This window comes from Typopeltis vanoorti, chromosome 11 (assembly GCF_054136105.1).
Source record: "Typopeltis vanoorti isolate ZY-2024b chromosome 11, IOZ_Tvanoo_1.0, whole genome shotgun sequence".
Taxonomy (NCBI): Eukaryota; Metazoa; Arthropoda; class Arachnida; order Uropygi; family Thelyphonidae; genus Typopeltis; species Typopeltis vanoorti.
The window spans coordinates 103,165,262-103,185,573 of NC_143559.1; the positions used below are offsets into that span (position 1 = coordinate 103,165,262).

Consider the following 20,312-nt stretch of genomic DNA (forward strand, 5'->3'; position numbering starts at 1 on the left):
TTACTATCACACAGAGTATCTGCACACACACACAATGAAAAACATATTATCTTTTCTGTACAGTACGAAAATTCTATACAAAATGCAGAGTACATTTTATAAATGTGAATATACATTTTTTTAAACTAGCTAAATATGGATTGGCACCAATGTGCACACAATTCACGATACAATGCAGTAATGCAGCATACACACACAATTCAATCATAATAATAATAATTTTTTTTTTTTTACATTTTATTATGTCTCAGTATAAGTTACATACAATAATAATATTTACAGTATTTACAATAAGGATTATACAGTTTTTTTTTTTTTTTTTTATGTCTCAGATGAATTGCATACATAGTTGCTGTAGTAATTATATGTATATAATATTTATAACGCATTACAAGTGTGTATAACAGATATTTGCAAGTTGGTAATTTTCTTCCTCGAAGCTTAGCAGACTTATCTGAAGAAGATAATAGATGACAGAGGGTGGTGGTTTCATGGTTGTGTTCCTATAGTGGTCACAAGCCAGGTGTTGATTTTACGGTTTGTTGGTACGTGTTTGAAAGACTTTGACTGCTATTACAGTTTAACTTTTTTTTTTTTTTTGTGCAAATAGGGTTGGATTTAGACATGGTGTGTTTGTTTCTTTGTGTTCTTGTAGTGGTAGTTTATTGAGAGGGGGTGTTGTCGTGGTTTGTGTGTGTGTATGTGTGGTGGGGGAGAGAGAAACAAGAATTGCTCTAATTTTCATTCTCGCTATAATATTTATATAGTGCCTGTTTCAGCTCTCTGTATGTTCCTAGGTTTCTGTTGTCGAACGGCAGTTTGTTTATCATGTCAGGTACGTAGACGTTTCGAGTGGCTTGGCCGTAGTGATTGTTGTACTTATATGTTATGTAGTTTGTTGACTGTGGTCTTGCTATTTGATATGTTGTTCTGGTTACTCTATATGTTTGGCTGTAGTAGTGTTTTAACATGACTGTGTAGTGGCGTAAGTGTTTCACCTTAAATGTTTTGTGTTTTGTCCATGCTTCCTGCATAAGAGTGGGTTGTTCCCGGAATATCAGTTTTATCATTTTATCTTGCAACCATTGTAGCCTGTTAAGTCTGTAGTCTGCGCAAAATGCGTATGATGTGATTGCATATCTTAAAATGTTTTCACATAATGCTTTATAGATTAGTATTTTTATGTGGGTTGGGGCAATGTCTTTTAATCTGTATAGTTTGCTTGCTATTATCCTAACCTTGGTATGTAGGTAGTTTGTATGGCTATTCCAACTTTGATCTGCATCGAAGTGAAGTCCAAGGTAGCGTGTTGTTTTCACCTGTGTGATGGTTGTGATTTTAGGTTCTGCACTTTGTGTATAGGAGGATGAATGTTTGATAGTGAGATATTTAGTTTCTATGGGCAGGGTTTGGGGGTTTTTGAATACCTTTAGCTTTGTTTTTCCAGGGTTTATATATATGCCATTTTCGGTTAACCAGTTAGTGATTTGATTGATGTCGTGTTGCATATTTTTGTAAGCGATATTTGCATTGTTGTGAATGGATACTATGGCAGTGTCGTCTGCATACTGGAAGATTTTACTTTTTAGGGGGAGTTGGCTTATGTCGTGTGTGTATATGTTAAATAGAATGGGAGATAGGACAGCTCCTTGCGGTACTCCACAGGTTACATGTGCCTCTTTGCTGTCTGCTGATCCTATACGTGTGATGTGCTTTCTGTTTTTCGTGTATGCTTTAAACCACTGGAGTAGACGACCTCCAATTCCAATATGGGTAAGTTTAGTTAACAAGGTTTTATGTGTTAGTGTGTCAAATGCTTTTGTTAAGTCAATGAATACCACTAATGTTATTCTGTTTTTATCCAATGCAGCGTTTATTAGATCTGTGAAGTCTTCCAGGAGTGTTGCTGTTCCTTTATTTTTTTGAAAGCCATATTGTGTTTTGGGTATGATTTGAAATTTTTCAACGTATGTGGAGAGTTTCTGATGTACAATGCGCTCCATGATTTGGTTGATTACAGGCAACGTGGCGATAGGTCTGTAATTACTTATTATGTTTCTTTTTCCCTGTTTGTGTATGGGTGTGATTAGTGCAGTCTTCAGTGTTACAGGTATGTGTCCCGTTTCGAAGATTTTATTTAACAGTTTTTGTATAACTGGAAGTAGGTCGGTTGAGTGTTTCTTGATGTCTTTTGGTCTGATTCCGTCTATCCCCGGTCCTTTGTTAGGATTAATTTGTTGAATTGCCAGTGATAGTTCTTCTTTTGTTACTGTGGGGAACCACATCGACTGGGTTGCTCATGGACCTAGTGGAGAATGTTCGTATGTGTGAGGAAAGGTTGTTTCTTGTAGCTTTTGGACAGAGTTCACGAAGTGCTGATTAAAGTTGTTTGCCAACTGTTTAAGGAATTTGGGGTCGCAGGCAAAGCTGTGTTTTATTGTTTCTGTGGCAGTGGTTCTGTGTATATTGTCCAGCATTTCATTAATCAGGTGCCAGGTTTCCTTTATGTCATTCTGTGCTGTTGTTAATTTGTTGCTGTAATAGTTTCTTTTTGCTGTTCGAATCTGGGTTGTTAGGAGATTCCGTTTTCTTTTGTATTCAGCTTTTAAAGCGATATTGTTCGGTGACTTCTTAAGTTGTTTCCATAGGGCATCTTTTCTTTGTATGTCTGTTAGTATGTTGTCTGTTATCCATGGATTTTGTTTCGTTTGGGGGCGTATTTTTATTTTTGTTAATGCTTTGTTGTATATTTGGTTAAATGCAAGTTTAAGATTATTATATACAGCTTCAGAAGAATCTAAAGATGCTATCTGCATCCAGTCTGTTTTTCTGATTTCATCGTTCACTATTGCTTCGTTTACAATGCTATGATACTGTTTTGTAGTCTCAGTGATTTTTATGGGTTCTGGTTCAGTGTGTAACTGCAATGCTGTGAAATAATGGTCTGCTAGTTTGCATGTTATGACGGCTGCTGTGTGGCTGTTTGGAGGGGCCCTTATATTTATATGATCAAAGCAGGTTGAAGTTGTTGTGTTTCCGATTATCTCTTCTCGTGTATACGACTGTATGGATGGGGTTATGTTATATGCCGATAATAGGTCTAGGTGTTGTTATTTATGTTCCTAATGTTTATATTAATGTCTCCTATTATTATCAAGTATTTTGAGGTGCCTACTTTCGTGGCTGAAAGCCATCTGTTTAGTTCTTCTAGGAATTTTGTGGTGCTTAAGTTGGGTGGTCTGTATATTGCGTTTAATATCAGGGAGTTTTCTTGTTTGATGTTTTTAATTTCGATGCATATGTTTTCTGCGTATTCTAATTTATAGTTTATTTCTGTTACTTCTAGTTTATGTTTGGTAAATATTATTATACCACCGCCTCGTTTTGTTTGACTGCAGTGTTTGTGTTGTTGGAAGTGTAGCATTTGGTAGGAGGATGCCTCTTCGTTTGTCGTAGATACTTCAGTCAGTATTAAAATGTCTATTTCGTCTATATCTTCCTTCAGATAAGCTTGCAGGGTCAGCCAGTATTTTTGAATGCTTCTGATGTTGATGTGGAGAATAGATAGTCCTTTTTTGGGGATTGTCAGTTGTTTCCATTCTGATATTGATTTCAGAATGTGGCAATTATCATGTTCCGGGGTGATTACGTCTGCTTGATGGTGTGCATTCATGTTGGTTGGGGTGCTGGTCCTTCTTTACGAGTTGTCAATATTCCTTTCAATGTGACAGCCTGTTGAGGTCATCTACGGATTTTATTTCGATTGGTTTTGAGTCTTGTGTCTTTCTAAGGAATATTTTGCTGTCTCTTATCCATATAAACTGGTAATTGTTTTCTGTTTTTACTTTCCTTGCTTGGTAGAATATTTTCTGATAGTGTGGAGTAAGGTATTCAGACAAGTATATTGGGGTGTTGTCGTGGTCTCCTTTCAGATCCTTTACTACTGGATTTTAATCCTGCTAGCTTTTATAAGTGTAGTTTTTGTTAGGCTGTTGGTGAGTCGCACTACGACGGGAGAAGGACGGGTATTATTTTCTCTTTTCCTTTTTTGTGGTAACCGATGCACTGACTGGATGTCTCTTGGTTCAATGGGGGAGCCGATTTTTTGGCTTAGTTGTATTACAGTGTCTCTTAGAGGTTCCGTAGCTATTTCTGGGAGACCATTTATGAGGAGGTCATTTTTGTGCTGCTGTTGGTTTGAGAGCTCGTACTGTTGCTTTAGAGAGTTTAGTTCTTGCCGTAGGTCCGTTGTCTCTTTAATTAAATTATGCTGTCTTTCAGTTAGCTCTTTGACGCAGTTTTTAATTTCTCTAACGGTCTGTAACATATCTTCTATCGAGTTATTATTAAATTTAATAAATGCCTCGTATTGGTTAAATTTTTCAGTAATTTGTGCGGTATGTTTTTTAAATAGTTCTCCAACAAAATCGATTAAACAGCCTTTTAGGTTTTGTAATCTATTTTCAAGTAATGCATTTAAAGATGGCGCACCTGGGTTTCTGTTGTTGTTTTCTTTGTTTTTAATTCCCTCTGTTGTTGATAGCTGTTTACTGCCTGCGGTTGTTTTCTGCGTTGGCTGTTTTCCGCCTGCGGTCGAAGGCGACATTCCTTTGTTATCTCTGCAATGGGGACACTTCCACTCGTCACGATTCTTGTTTGATTTTCGCTGCCAGGTAGTCTCGGACAATCCTGAGCATAAAAAATGCATGTTTCTTTGGCAGTTCCTACATGTTACGTGGTTTTCTTCTGCCGTTAGGTCTTCTTGGCATTTGTAGCACTTCATACTTCTTGTTTGACGATCTTGCTGTATTTTCTAATATGGCGTCCTCCTTTGTTCTTTTCTCGCGTAGTTGACCAACGTATACTTCGAACTTTGAGTACTTATATTTTACTTATTACTTAACAGATACTTACAGTTTTTACATCTATATGTTCGTCTTGAGGAACGGAGTTCACTGATGTACTTTAAATTTTAATTCACAAGAAAAGATCTACTTTGCAACTAAAAACATGGGAGCATCGAAATAGCATGCTTGCGATTGCTTGCTGCTTGCAATAATAATAATAATAATAATAATAATAATAATAATAATAATAATAATAATAATAATAATTTATTTATTTATTTATTTTATTTATTATTTTTTTATGTGTCAGATAAATTGCATACATAGATGCTGTAATAATTATATATATATATATAATATTTATAACACATTACAATTGTGAATAACAGATACTTGCAAGTTAATAATTTTCTTCCTCGAAGCTTAGCAGAGCTTATCTGAGGAAGATAATAGATGATAGAGGGTGGTGGTTTCTTGGTTATGTTCCTATACTGGTCACAAGCCAGGTGTTGATTTTACTGTATGTTGGTACGTGCTTGGAAGCCTTCAACTGCTATTACAGTTTAACTTTTTTTGTGTGTGCAGATAGGGTTGGATTTAGACAGGGGCATGTTTGTTTCTTTGTGTTCTTGTAGTGATGGTTTTTTGAGAAGGGCTTTGTCATAGGTGTGTGTGTGTGTGTGTGTGTGTGTGTGTGTGTGTGTGTGTGTGTGTGTGTGTGTGTGTGTGTGTGTGTGTGTGTGTGTGTGTGTGTGTGTGTGTGTGTGTGTGTGTGTGTGTGTGTGTGTGTGTGTGTGTGTGTGTGTGTGTGTGTGTGTGTGTGTGTGTGTGTGTGTGTGTGTGTGTGTGTGTGTGTGTGTGTGTGTGTGTGTGTGTGTGTGTGTGTGTGTGTGTGTGTGTGTGTGTGGTGAGGGAGAGAGAAACAGGTATTGCTCTAATTTTCATTCTCGCTATAATATTTATATAGCGCCTGTTTCAGCTCTCTGTATGTTCCTAGGTTTCTGTTGTCGAACGGCAGTTTGTTTATCATGTCAGGTACATAGAAGTTTCGGGTGGCTTTGCGATAGTGATTGTTGCATATATATGTTATGTAGTTTGTTGACTGTGGTCTTGTTATTTGATATGTTGTTCTGGTTACTCTATAGGTTGGGCTGTAGTAATGTTTTAACATGACTGTGTATTGGTATAAGTGTTTCACCTTAAATATTTTGTGTTTTGTCAATGCTTCCTGCATAAGAGTGGGTTGTTCCCAGAATATCAGTTTTACCATTTTATCTTGAAACCATTGTAGCCTGTTAAGTCTGTACTTTGTGCAGAATGAGTATGATGTGATTGCGTATCTTAAAATGTTTTCACATAATGCTTTATAGATTAATACTTTTATGTGGGTTGGGGCAATGTCTTTTAATCTGTATAGTTTGCTTGCTATTATCCTAAGCTTGGTATGTAGGTAATTTGTATGGCTATTCCAACTTTGATCAGCATCAAACTGAAGTCCGAGATAGCGTGTTGTTTTCACCTGTGTGATGGTTGTGATTTTAGGTTCTGTGCTTTGTGTATAAGAGGATGAATGTTGGATAGCGAGATATTTAGTTTCTATAGGCAGGGTTTGGGGGTTTTTGAATACCATTAGCTTTGTTTTTCCAGGGTTTACATATATGCCGTTTTCTGTTAACCAGTTAGTGATTTGATTGATGTCGTGTTGCATATTTGTGTAAGTGATATTTGCATTGTTGTGAATGGATACTATGGCCGTGTCGTCTGCGTACTGGAAGATTTTACTTTTTAGGGGGAGTTGGCTTATGTCGTGCATGTATATGTTAAATAGAGTGGGAGATAGGACAGCTCCTTGCAGTACTCCACAGGTTACATGTACCTCTTTGCTGTATGCTGATCCTATACGTGTGATGTGCTTTCTGTTTTTCGTGTATCCTTTAAACCACTGGAGTAGACGACCTCCAATTCCGATATGGGTAAGATTCGTTAACAAGGTTTTATGTGTTAGTGTGTCAAATGATTTTGTTAGGTCAATGAATACCACTAATGTTATTCTGTTTTTATCCAATGCAGCGTTTATTAGATCTGTGAAATCTTCCAGGAGTGTTGCTGTTCCTTTATTTTTTTGGAAGCCATACTGTGTGTTGGGTATGATTTGAAATTTTACAACGTATGTGAAGAGGTTCTGATGCACGATGCGCTCCATGATTTGGTTGATTATAGACAACGTGGCGATGGGTCTGTAATTACTTATAATGTTTCTTTTTCCCTGTTTGTGTATGGGTGTAATTAAAGCAGTCTTCAGTGTTTCAGGTATGTGTCCCGTTTCGAAGATTTTATTTAACAGTTTTTGTATAACTGGAAGTAGGTTGGTTGAGTGTTTCTTGATGTCTTTTGGTCTGATTCCGTCTATCCCCGGTCCTTTGTTAGGATTAATTTGTTGAATTGCCAGTGTTAGGTCTTCTTTTGTTACCGTGGGGAAAACCACATCGACTGGGCTGCTCGTGGACCTAGTGGAGAATGTTCGTTTGTGTGAGGAAAGGTTGTTTCTTGTAGCTTTTGGACAGAGTTCATGAAATGCTGATTGAAGTTGTTTGCCAACTGTTTGAGGGATTTGGGGCCGCAGGCAAAGCTGTGTTTTATTGTTTATGAGGCAGTGGTTCTGTGTATAATGTCCAGCATTTCATTAATCAGGTGCCAGGTTTCCTTTATGTCATTCTGAGCTGTTGTTAATTCGTTGGTGTAATAGTTCCTTTTTGCCATTCTAATCTGTGTTGTTAGGAGATTCCGTTTTCTTTTGTATTCAGCTTTTAAAGCAACATTGTTCGGCGATTTCTTAAGTTGTTTCCATAGGGCATCTTTTCTTTGTATGCCTGTTAGTATGTTGTCTGTTATCCATGGATTTTGTTTCGTTTGGGGGCGTATTTTTATTTTTGTTAATGCTTTGTTATATATTTTGTTAAATGCAAGTTTAAGATTATTATATACAGCTTCAGCAGAGCCTAAAGATGCTATCTGCATCCAGTCTGTTTTTCTGATTTCATCGTTTACTATTGTTTCGTTTAGAATGCTATAATACTGTTTTGCAGTCTCAGTGATTTTTATGGGTTCTGGTTCAGTGTGTAACTGTAATGCTGTGAAATAATGGTCTGCCAGTTTGCATGTTATGACGGCTGCTGTGTAGCTGTTTGGAGGGGCCCTTATATTTATATGATCAATGCAGGATGAGGTTGTTGTGTTTCCGACTATCTCTTCTCGTGTATACGACTGTATGGATGGGGTTATGTTATATGCCGATAATAGGTCTAGGTATTTTTCTGTGTTATTTATGTTCCTAATGTTTATTTTAATGTCTCCTATTATTATCAAGTTTTCTGAGGTACCTACTTCCGTGGCTGAAAGCCATCTGTTTAGTTTTTCTAGGAATTTTGTGGTGCTTAAGTTGGGTGGTCTGTATATTGCGTTTAATATCAGGGAGTTTTCTTGTTTGATGTTTTTAATTTCGATGCATATGTTTTCTGCATATTCTAATTTATAGTTTATTTCTGTTACTTCTAGTTTATGTTTGGTAAATATTATTATACCACCGCCTCGTTTTGTTTGACTGCAGTGTTTGTGTTGTTGGAAGTGTAGCATTTGGTAGGAGGATGCCTCTTCGTTTGTCGTAGATACTTCAGTCAGTATTAAAATGTCTATTTCGTCTATATCTTCCTTCAGATAAGCTTGCAGGGTCAGCCAGTATTTTTGAATGCTTCTGATATTGATGTGGAGAATAGATAGTCCTTTTTTGGGAATTGTCACTTGTTTCCATTCCGTTATTGATTTCAGAATGTGGCAATTATCATGTTCCGGGGTGATTACGTCTGCTTGATGGTCTGTATTCATGTTGGTTGGGGTGCTGGTCCTTCTTTTCGAGTTGTCAATCATCCTTTCAATGTGGCAGCCTCTTGAGGTCGTCTACGGATTTTACTGCGATTGGTTTTGCGTCTTGTGTCTTTCTAAGGTATATTTTGCTGTCTCTTATCCATATAAACTGGTAATTGTTTTCTGTTTTTACTTTCCTTGCTTGGTAGAATATTTTCTGATAGTATGGCGTTAGGTATTCGGACAAGTAAATTGGGGTGTTGTCGTGTTCTCCTTTCAGATCCTTGACTACTGGTTTTTTGATCCTGCTAGCTTTTATAAGTGTAGTTTTTATTGGGCTGTTGGTGAGTCGCACTACGACGGGAGAAGGACGGGTATTATTTTCTCTTTTCCTTTTTTGTGGTAACCGATGCACTGACTGTATGTCTCTTGGTTCAGTGGGAGAGCCTATTTTTTGGCTTAGTTGTATTACGGTGTCTCTTAGAGGTTCCGTAGCTATTTCTGGGAGACCATTTATGAGTCTGTTGGTTTAAAGAGTTTAGTTCTTGCTGTAGTTCCGTTGTCTCTTTAATTAACACTTTCATTGCCAAGCTGAAAATTGGAATTTCGTGTGGTGGCCAAATGTTTTTTACTTTTTTATTTAGTTAGCGACGCCCACGCGATAACGCGTGAGCGACCGTTCGGTGAGAACTCGCATCGCGCGATATCGCGTGATTGGCAATGAACGTGTTAAATTATGCTGTCATTCCATTAGCTCTTTGACGCAGTTTTTAATTTCTCTAACGGTCTGTAATACACCTTCTACCGAGTTATTATTAAATTTAATAAATTCTTCATATTGGTTGAATTTTTCTGTAATTTGTGCGGTATGTTTTTTAAATAGTTCTTCAACCAAATCGATTAAACTGTCTTTTAGGTTTTGTAATCTATTTTCAAGTAATGCATTTAAAGTTGGCTCACCTGGGCTTCCGTTGTTGTTTTCTTTGTTTTTAATTCTCTCTGTTGTTGATAGCTGTTTACTGCCTGCGGTTTGTTTTCTGCATGTGTTGTTTTCCGCATGCGGTCGAAGGCGACGTTCCTTTGTTGTCTCTGCAATGGGGACACTTCCACTCGTCACGATTCTTGTTTGATTTTTGCTGCCAAGTAGCCTCAGACAATCCTGAACATAGAAAATGCATGTTTCTCTGGCAGTTCCTACATGTTACGTGGTTTTCTTACCCCATTAAGTCTTCTTGGCATTTGTAGCACTTCATACTTCTTGTTTGGCGATCTTACTGTAATTTCTAATATGGCGACTTCCTTTGTTCTCTTCTCGCGTAGTTGACCAACGTATACTTCGAACTTTGAATACTTATATTTTACTTTTTACTTAACAGATACTTACAGTTTTTACATCAATATGTTCGTCTTGAAGAACGGAATTCACGGATGTACTTTAAATTTTAATTCACAAGAAAAGATCTACTTTGCAACTTAAAATATGGGAGCATCGAAATAGCATGCTTTCGACCGCTTGCTGCTAAAGCGCCCTCTCTCTCTCTATATATTTTTTTTTATTGATCTGTTAAAATATTTACATGTACAATAAGCATCTTGAGTGACATTGCAACTTATAGTTTTACAGAATTCAGCACAAAGTGCTACAATTTCTACATCGGATTTCAATTAAATTTAAAAAAAATACTTTTTGCCTCTGTATTATGTATTTACAACACATGTTCTTCGAATATTTACAATAAGGATTATACAGAATTTTTGAATATAGAATATACATAATAATAATAATAATAATAATAATTTATTTATTTATTTATTTTATTTATTTATTGTTTTTTATGTGTCAAATAAATTGCATACATAGATGCTGTAATAAAAATAAAAAGTAATAAAAATAATAATAATAATAATAATTAGTAAATGTAAGAATTGTTAACTCTTTGCATCATGTGTCAATGTAATGTAACCATCGTAAATAACCCTCTATAATCCATTTAGGTAGAATAATTATTTTCAGGACCTATTAATATCAAAATATACCCTTATTTCTTCACTCGTGACCTTCTCTTAATGCATACGTATTGCATGGCTGAAAAAAGAACTCGCAATCGTAGGAAGGAACTTGTAAACAGAAAATTTCTTTGCATTAAACATTTTTATGATGATTGAACAAGTAGTTAGTCGTAGACTAGGAGTCCTTGTGGAAAGGGATCGAACCCAAAATAAACAGAGAAGCTCTCATTATCTGAACATGATTTTATATACAGTAGACTACCTTTTATCCCCCTCCGAGCTTTTATATACATTTTCTGTTATGAGTATATGAAATTCAGTGCAGTAGAAACCATAGGATCCCGATTCATGGCCTTCTAGCAATCAGTTAAGAACACAGTATACGAGAATAAAATATTTTATTCTCATATACTGTGAATGAATGATTTCTAAGAGCTGAATCAACATCGTTTGTCCAATAACTGACCTCATGTTACAAATATTATATACATGAATGCCGTTTTTTTTTTTAATTTTTTTCAAAAACTGTTTTTGTAACTCGCTGTGCGTGGATAAGGGCAGTCAATTCGGAAGAAACCGATTCAAGAATTTTGACGAAAAATCAGTACTTGGATGCTCTAAAAACTGTTACAGATGATAACTCGCTAACCCCGATCCGAAGGTAGTTTGAAAGGCACCCCCAGCCCATAGTTAATTCAAAACTTTGGAGGTTTAGAATTTTTTGAAAAGGCAACACTTAAGTGTGAATGAGATGGAAAATTGGTTAGCTTTAGAAGTTGCTTATGACGATGTAAATTAAGTGTTCTTTACAGACACGAAAAGGAGCCTACCATTAAGGAAATTATAGAATTGGCAGAACAAGAACTACTGAAGATGATACTGAAAAATCTAATCTATTCCTATTGACTCTGGTCAAAAACTATAAATGAATAAATAAAACAAAATAAATAAGGAATCTGATTATTAATTTTTTTTTAAAACAAATTTTGAATTAAATCAACAAAGGCCTTAGCCACGATCAGGATGCCAACAGCGAAATTATAGAGAAAAGAAGAGAGAGAGAAAAAAAAGGATATTTCTTAATTCAGAAGAATCAACATGTCGATTTTTATTTCAAGAAATTCTGAACACTGAATCCTGTAGCATTTTCTCTTTCTACATTAAATAAATGCGTGTTTTATTATTTCATTATTTAAATACCACCTCAATGTAGTATTATGTAGGTCAAACCTTTCAAAAATCGTGAGGGAGGATCTACTATAGAAAGATAAGATGTTGAGGCTGTAACCTCTTCCATGTCGCAGTTAGTATCCGATGTCTGCAGATATCATATGTTCACGTAGCAGTTTACATGTTCTGAAGGATGAAAAAATGGAGTTTCAAGGAGAAATCCACCACCTCTATATGATACCAGTTACTTTTGAGTGAAAATCCTGATGATAGTTCCTCGCGTCATGGATGGGATTCGAAACCATGTCTTTTCAACTAAAGGACAAATCCTTTAGTTTTCGAATCCAACTGAGCTACGAAGGCTCGGGGTAGATGCTAGATGAATATGACATCTTATATTAATGATATAGGATGACTGTTAATTCTGTAGCACAAGTTTTAGTTCAATTAAAGGCATAATACACAATTGTACTCTGCTTAGTATGCCTACTTTGAGAAGTGATCAGAGTAGGCATGTTGTGAGTATAGTTTTAGTTAATGTGATAAACTAAAAAAATTCCTTTTTAAAAGTAATTTGAATAAATATTCGCTAGTCTTTTATTCCGATATAGAGAGTAGGATAGGTCGTTTTAATCCTAACGTTTGGAGACTGAGTGGACAGTTCAATCTCCAATGGTAGCCAATCAGAGATAGCTGGTGTAAGACTATTACTAATTTTAGCGGGCATTCAGCGAAGAAACGGCAAACAGCACCGCCATCTCTTGGTCTCCAAGAGATGGCGGTGCTGTTTGCCGTTTAACACAATATGTTATTGTCTGAAACAGTGTGGGTTCTATGGGTCAATATGAGAACGGCTTTCTTCAGATGTAAGCGCCACTGCCACTGAATACATATTGAGAATTGTTAATAAAAATTTTTACATTGAATTTTTCTATAATAATATTTAATTTATTATTCATTAGTATGATTATGATTTATTTATTTAGTGAATGATTATGATTTATGATTTATTTATTTAGTGAATGATTATGATTTATGATTTTTTTAACTTCATATAATATGATTTATTTAATTTCATAGCTTCATATTATATTTCAGGAATTGGTTTGGGCTTGAATAGTATCCTTCCTCAGGTTAGCATTAACCACTATTTTGTGCGACATAGAGCAACGGCTTCTGGGGTCGCCCTATCAGGTAATGGACTGGGATCGTTTATTCTTCCTTTCATACTGACTTTTGTCATCGAGAAATATGGTTTGAAAGGAGCATTTCTTGTGATGGGAGGAATTGCACTCAATGCTGTTGTGGCTTCTGCACTGCTTAAACCAGCACCTTGGATTAGAAAAGGTAAAGCAAAAAGGAAAGAGCCCTCAAGACCAATTCAGAATTTGCCAACAAATGAAAAATGTACAGTGGCAACTATTGATAAAACGGCAAATGATATATCATTTCAGTGTTTATCGAATGACACCAACAGATCTAATCAGCAAGAAACAAGTTTTATTGAGATTCCACAAAAGAAAATGGAAGAAATTCAAATAGCATCCCAGAATGAAATAAAAAATAATATGTCTACACAAACTGCTAGTTTCCTGTCCAATACTACTTCTTCTACGAACAGATTATTAAATTATGGTCAAAAAATCTTTAAAGTTCTCCTAAACCCACTGTTTGAATTATTAAGCTTCACTCTTACTATGAACACGTTTTTATTCTTGCCATATATTATAATTATAGATTATGCTTTAGATGTCGGCCTTTAACTTCAACAGGGAACTTATTTGATTTTAGCCTTCACTGCAGGAGATATTGTTGGTCGCTTGGGACTTGGATGGGTTACAGACAGACGACTTATGACGAGAAACAATTTTATAGCTTTGAATTTGACAGTTGCAGGTGTGATTTTAGCCTTGCATTCCATCATAATCACTTTTTCAGGTCTGCTGGCATTAACGCTTTCTCTAGGAATAGCAGAAGGCTCTATAAATGTTCTAATACCCGTTTGTCTTGCTGAATCAGTATCGCATGACCAACAGCTAATTGCTATGGGTTCTATGAATTTCGCATGCGGAGTTTTCAGTTTAGTAGTACCACCTATGCTTGGTAAGTAATATATATGTTTTTAGTTATGTATTAAGTATTGTTTGATAGTTGGTGATGTAACTGTAACTAACGAGATAGATGTAACTAACGAGAGCCTGTGTAGGTCAGTGGATGTGGCGTTTGCCAACCACGGCGCTTGGCCGCACGAAGGAAGACTTGGTTTCGAGTCTAATTGGCGACTAGAGGAAATTTTTCTAAGCCTTTTTTCGACCGGTTCCCGAGTTAGTTGATCTCTGGCACGGGCAAGCAGGTTTTTTCCTCCCGGAACCTCGGGTTTTTCGTCCTGTAAACTGAAGAAAATCGACCGTAGAACCCACATTATTTCAGACATTAAATATATTGTGTTAGGGTTAGGGACCACGAGATGGCGGCACATTTGAGCCGTCTCTCTTCACTGAGTACCGCTTAATTAGTGATAGCCTTGGGCCATCTATCTCTGATTGGTACCAGTGGAGATTGAACTGCCCACTCAGTCTCCAAAAGTTAGATAGGGCTAAATGGCCTCGCCTACTCCTCGTGTACGGAAATAAAAAGGTGTTAGCTGATTTTTTTTATTAGTACCATCTACACTTGGTAAGTAATATATTCACAGGCGCCTCCTGCGCCTGAATATGTAGAGCCCTGCAAATGCATAACTATATATCATATTTACTCCAATACTGCTCGCACTTTCCTCAAAATTAAATTGACGTTTATAATTAAATCCTCAGTATTTATTATAATTTATAATTGCTAACATTATTTATAAAATGAATGCATTTAAATTTTAATTATCAACGTTATTTAAGCGTTATTTAGTTATGTATTAAGTTTTGTTGGTGATGCAACTTTATTCATACTACTTTTAAATGGTTTATACTAATTACTACAAAGCACGATTTTTTTTTTGGCTAACCTGCAACAAGCTTTTGATGGTCATTAGATGTTGAAGATTTTTGGATCGGGGCAGTGAGTGCCACTGCCTTTATACGGTTTACCAATCTAGATTTTTCCAATATATCTCTTTTTCTTTTATACTGTTTAACAACTGATTTCTTTTTCTTCTTCCTCTTATCGTGGATTTATACCAAATGTACAGGGCTGTACTTACACTTTTTTCCGAGGTGGGGGAGGTGCTAGAGTTCTCCACGGTCCATTCCTCATTGTTTGTAGCCCCTTAAATTGGTCCTAATTTTTACTCGACCCCCTAGCTAGCGCCTCGTGCGCCTATGAATATGTAGAGCCCTGCAAATGCATAACTATGTATCGTATTTACTCCAATACAGCTCGCACTTTCCTCAAAATTAAATTGACGTTTATAATTAAATCCTCAGTATATATTATAATTTATAATTGTTAACATTATTTATAAAAGGAATGCATTTAAATTTTAATTATCAACGTTATTTACGCGATCGGCTGCTCACCTTCATCACACAACATATTTGAATCTTTGAATGACAATGCTTCTGTAATTAATTAGATAATTAATTAGGTAATTAACTAAAGGGATGATTTAATTTCTGACGAAATTATGTCCCAAGCTCTCAAAATCCAGTTGCACAACACTTCTAATGATGGTCTCTTATTTTTAATCAACTCCCGCGCAATCCAAGTTCGAATGCTCTCACTCCCACATTTGCTCTGCTGGTTGCTTCCATTTCTATGCATATGATTGGTCCGGTATGAATGAAAGATTGCATGACTCAAAGACAAAGGAAAGCCGACGATTGTTGAGTCGACATGCTGCTTATCTTCAACCGAATTCCAAAATATATCTGAAACTGCAATAAAAACATTCATTATTTCTTAAAGATTTAAACTTTTTTTCTTGTGCGAAACTTTTTAATATTTTTTCGTGAAGTAAAGTATTGTCAGGAGTGTGAGATATACGCGAGGTCGAATTATTTTCGAGTAAATACGGTATGTTTTATATTAATTATATTCACTAATTAAGTTTTGTGCCAAACATTAAAAGTTGGTTGAAGTTTTTTTTTGTTTCATTTTTTATAAGCATGCAGAAAGCTGAGCATGTTTCAAAAAGTTCTTCGTCTCCTTAGGTCCTTTCAAGTGGTGCGATATCTCTTCGAAATGTTCTCTTGCGACCAATACGAAAAGGCAATTATGCAGTAAACACCAATAAAACAATTCAAGGAACCAATATTCATGGAGAAAGCGAAGCAAAACTGCTACCAGCTGATGACGCCACTATCATTCTACAGAGAGAAAAGTCAGTGGAGGAACCAATGAACATGGTGGACTCTTCTGAAAAGGCATCTGCTCTTCACTTAAACTTCATAATATCTCATTGCATATTATTAGAATATCGGAGAAAAATTACATATCATGGTTGAAATGAATGCTGAAGATCTAGATATATCAAGAACAGTGGAAAGAGTTGTATTATGAAGAGAGACCAGAAAAATAGACACGTATAGAAGACAACTTTCTGCGAGAGGAGCAAAGCGAGGATTTACAATGTGCAAATTTGCAATTTGTCTCTCTTGACTGTGGTACAAAACACACATCATCCCATACCATGGACAATGGTCGAAATATTGACATAAACACAGTTATAACCACAAAAAAACGCCATATAAGTCATATCACGATTTGCAATCACAATGGCCAGTACGAAAGTAATGCTTCCTATTTTTTTTCTTGGAAAATATAATTTAACAATGACGTTTATATGGATTAATCTTCTATCTTTCGCAAGCATTCTGTCATTATCCAACATCATTTTCTATACACTTTTGCCATTGTTAAGTGAGATGCTGTTTGCGGACCGCGTAAAAGTCCTTCCTCCGTTATAGATGATCTTTCATGAACAATTTCTTTCAGTTACTCGAGTGCAAAATGGCGTCCCCGGAGAGAGTCCTTCAGAAAGCCAAACAGCAGACAGTTAGAGTGTACCAGTCCAGGCTATGAGCGTTATGGAGAATCATCCTATCCCATCCCAGCTTCCGTTTGTGTGAAGCACAATGGGGTATTTTTAAAATCGGGTATTTTTGAAATCTGCTTGCTACTTACGATAAGGTAGTTAATCCTAGCTGCGTGGGCTATTTCTGTAAACTGCTTGTGTTCTTCTGACTAGTTTGCCTGTTTAGTGGGATAAAAAACTTGAGTTTCTTAGAGGAAAATGCTGCTATGTCAGTATGAGACCTACTAACTCACTTTCAGATGCCCTGAAAAGCCTTGATAAAAGTTCCTTGCGTCCTAAATAAAATTCGAAAAACCAGGTTTTTCGAATTTCAACCAAAGAGCATCGTCGATACCGACTGAGCTACGAAGGCTCTTTCGAGAACATCATTCACCACTCTTAAAGTTACTTCTCTGTTTTACCACTTTTATATTGTCAATCCAGCATCTTAATGTAACCATGCCAACTTTATATCGCATAGACGTTTTTTGGATGGGTGTGAAGTTGCATGTTTCATATCTTCCGCCGTAAAGAACTCAATCACCACTCTGTGTTTCGTATTTGTATCTCTCACTGTAGTGGAACTACTGATGCTATTGTCGAATCAGTAAAACGCGAAACTCTCTATCTGGCTGGAATCGAAAGGAGAAAGAAAATAAATAAGTGCATCATGCTTGTTTGCCAACTATAATGTATGTGTTGTGGCAAAAAAAAAACAGTGACAGATTGTCCCCTGCAAAGAAGCAGAAACACTTTAATGTATGATGATATGTACGGCAACTTCGTTGCAGTATAAAACTGGTGGGGGCTATTATGAGTTCGCTCTCTTAAGTTTTTGCCTTAAGGGAGCAATTTGAGTCTCTGGGGAAAGTGTTTTCCAGCACGGCCCGGTGAGGTGCTTTGTCGGTGAATGATTTTCTTCGGAATATGAGCAGTTCTGCTCGGTGGTGCTGGGTGGAAGGTCATCACTGAGTGGAGCCAACGCTGAGATGGACCGTCTTTCGCCCACAATTGAGTGGCCTAGGGATCGTCCGAATTTTTAGAGACGGCTTTACTTATTCATAAGGTCGAAACCGGTCTGGATAGTGGCCCCATGCCTTTAATACAAAGCATCATACATCCCCTCTTGGAGATGTGCTTTGCATTAAGGGTAAATATTAAGCGATCAGAGCTTATTCTACTTTTACCATGAGTTGCCTTGGTCTTGCACTACGTGCAGGGTCAGTTAGACTTGCAAAACTTGCAGTCGCAAACTCGACTTATTTGTCTGTTTGCTTACTTGGGAAAAGGAGTAAAACCAGGTTTAAAATAGCTTGCTATCTTTGACACACACACACACACACACACACACACACACACACACACACACACACACACACACACACACACACACACACACACACACACACACACACACACACACACACACACACACACACACACACACACACACACACACACACACACACACACACTTATTGTCAGGCCTGTATAGCTCAGTGGAAGTGGCGCATGGGTCCTCTGCGCTTGGCTGCTTGAACGGTAGTTTTCTTAATTGCTACATATTGTTGTTAGCTGTTAATTTTTATTTACTAATACAATAAAATACTGATATACTTATTTTTGCAGGTTACTTTCGAGATGAAAGAGGATCCTATGTGGCCTTATTTTATTTAGCAGGTGGTTTATTAGTCTTCAATGGATTATTATGGCTCATAGTTCCATCTCTTAGTTATTAAAAAAAATTGCTTAAAGCAATCCCAAAAGGGTAATTATTTTCATTTTCATATAAATTAACCATTTCACAAAAATTTTGCAAAAACTTAAGTTGCTAACTTAAGTTTGGAAACAAATAACTTAAGTTATTTGTTTCCATTTTGATGAAAAAGAATTTATAAATACATTACTTAAAAGGATAATAAATCTTCACCAACAGTGTGAAACACAATCGATTTCTTCATACTGAACGTTAATAAAATATTTTCAATAAATGACTAAGTGCTAATATTGTTATATCACTACTATCTTCACCAACATGAAATATTTCTATAAATGCAAATACCCTTTTATTTTTATTTATATTTATATAAATAAATATAACGCTTGCAATTTTATATTTATATAAAAATGCTTGCACATTAAGTGAATGAATAAATATTGATATTTAATGGCTGAGTAAATTATGTCATATCATATTCCACATTATAAATTCCTCTCTGCTTTTGAAGGATATACATTTTTCTCTCTCTTTATCTAATCATTGCTTATCTTGCCATAAAATTTTGTTTATGAAATAAACATTTGCTATGTGCTATCAACATTTACAAATAAAGTATTCCGGTATGCATGCATACTAGAAAGATAAATTAAAATTTGAACTGGTCATTAATCATGCTGATCTTTTGCGGATATCTTTTAGTGATGTCACCTCCAACTGATGCTGATAACTGTTTTGGAAAAAAAATAAAAAAACGCTTTTTTTTATTTTTTTCCCAAAAAAGTTATCATAAAAAACACGTTTTTTTCCTAAAAAGTTATCATAAAAAACGCGTTTTTTTAATTTTTTTTTCCAAAAAAAGTTATCAGGATCCGTTGGAGGTGACATCACTAAAAGATATCTGCAAAAGATGAGCTCACTCATCTCCACTAAGCTGAGCAGACATCTTCTGGAGGAGAGGGGAGAGACTAGGGTGATGGGGTTAGGTGGGGGAGCATTGCAGGGAAGACAGCTGTCACCCTCTGTGATATCACAGAAAGAGAGACATATGTTCCCCAGAAATTTCCAAACACATAACGTAATTGTTGTCATGTTTTGTTTGGCTATGGAATTGTGGGTGATGTTTTTGAGATAAGATATCTTGGAATTTTCCCAGGGTGACACACATCCGTCATTGTCGTCATGTTTTATCCAACAGCATGTAGAAACATGTCCGTGAATCATCTGCGCAAAAAGTTTCATTTTGGAAGGAACGGTCAGGATTAAGGGGTCAGGTAAACAGTACTATAAGGAAAAATAAACGAGTCAATAGTCTTTGCAGTTACGACAATTCGTTCATCCTGTGAAGTTATCGTATTGTGTTGTGGGGATTGGTATCCAGGAAAGTAAAGTAAAGTAAAATAATGGGTGAGCCACAAAAGTCATTGAAATTTTCTTTCTTCAGGAAAATAGCACGAGACAAAACTCTTCACCTAGCTCTAAAAGGATGGAAACCGATTATTATTTTAGACGACACGTACATTGTGATGTATTTATCCCAGACCACTTGGGAAAAATTATGCAGGAAGTGGTCTGATATCCTCGGCTACTTGCAAAGAAGAGTTGACTACGAAATGGACCTCGGTGAGTGTTATATTCTGAAATGCCAAGATGGGGAACTAATACTTGATGATACAGGAGCTGATGGAAGTAAAGTTTTTTC

General features: G+C 36.2%; 1 protein-coding gene across 1 annotated transcript in view; it reads left to right on the top strand.

Annotated features, from left to right (window-relative positions):
* LOC150101888 (monocarboxylate transporter 12-like) overlaps window positions 1-18,929 on the top strand; it is a 41,545-nt gene extending 22,616 nt beyond the window's left edge. Inside the window, exons 3-5 of the mRNA XM_090399925.1 lie at window positions 12,987-13,523; window positions 13,680-13,991; window positions 18,523-18,929. Coding sequence (XP_090256051.1) covers window positions 12,987-13,523; window positions 13,680-13,991; window positions 18,523-18,632 — 959 coding nt within the window. The 3' untranslated portion in view covers window positions 18,633-18,929. The remainder of the gene's footprint in view (window positions 1-12,986; window positions 13,524-13,679; window positions 13,992-18,522) is intronic.
* Window positions 18,930-20,312: the final 1,383 nt, after the last annotated feature.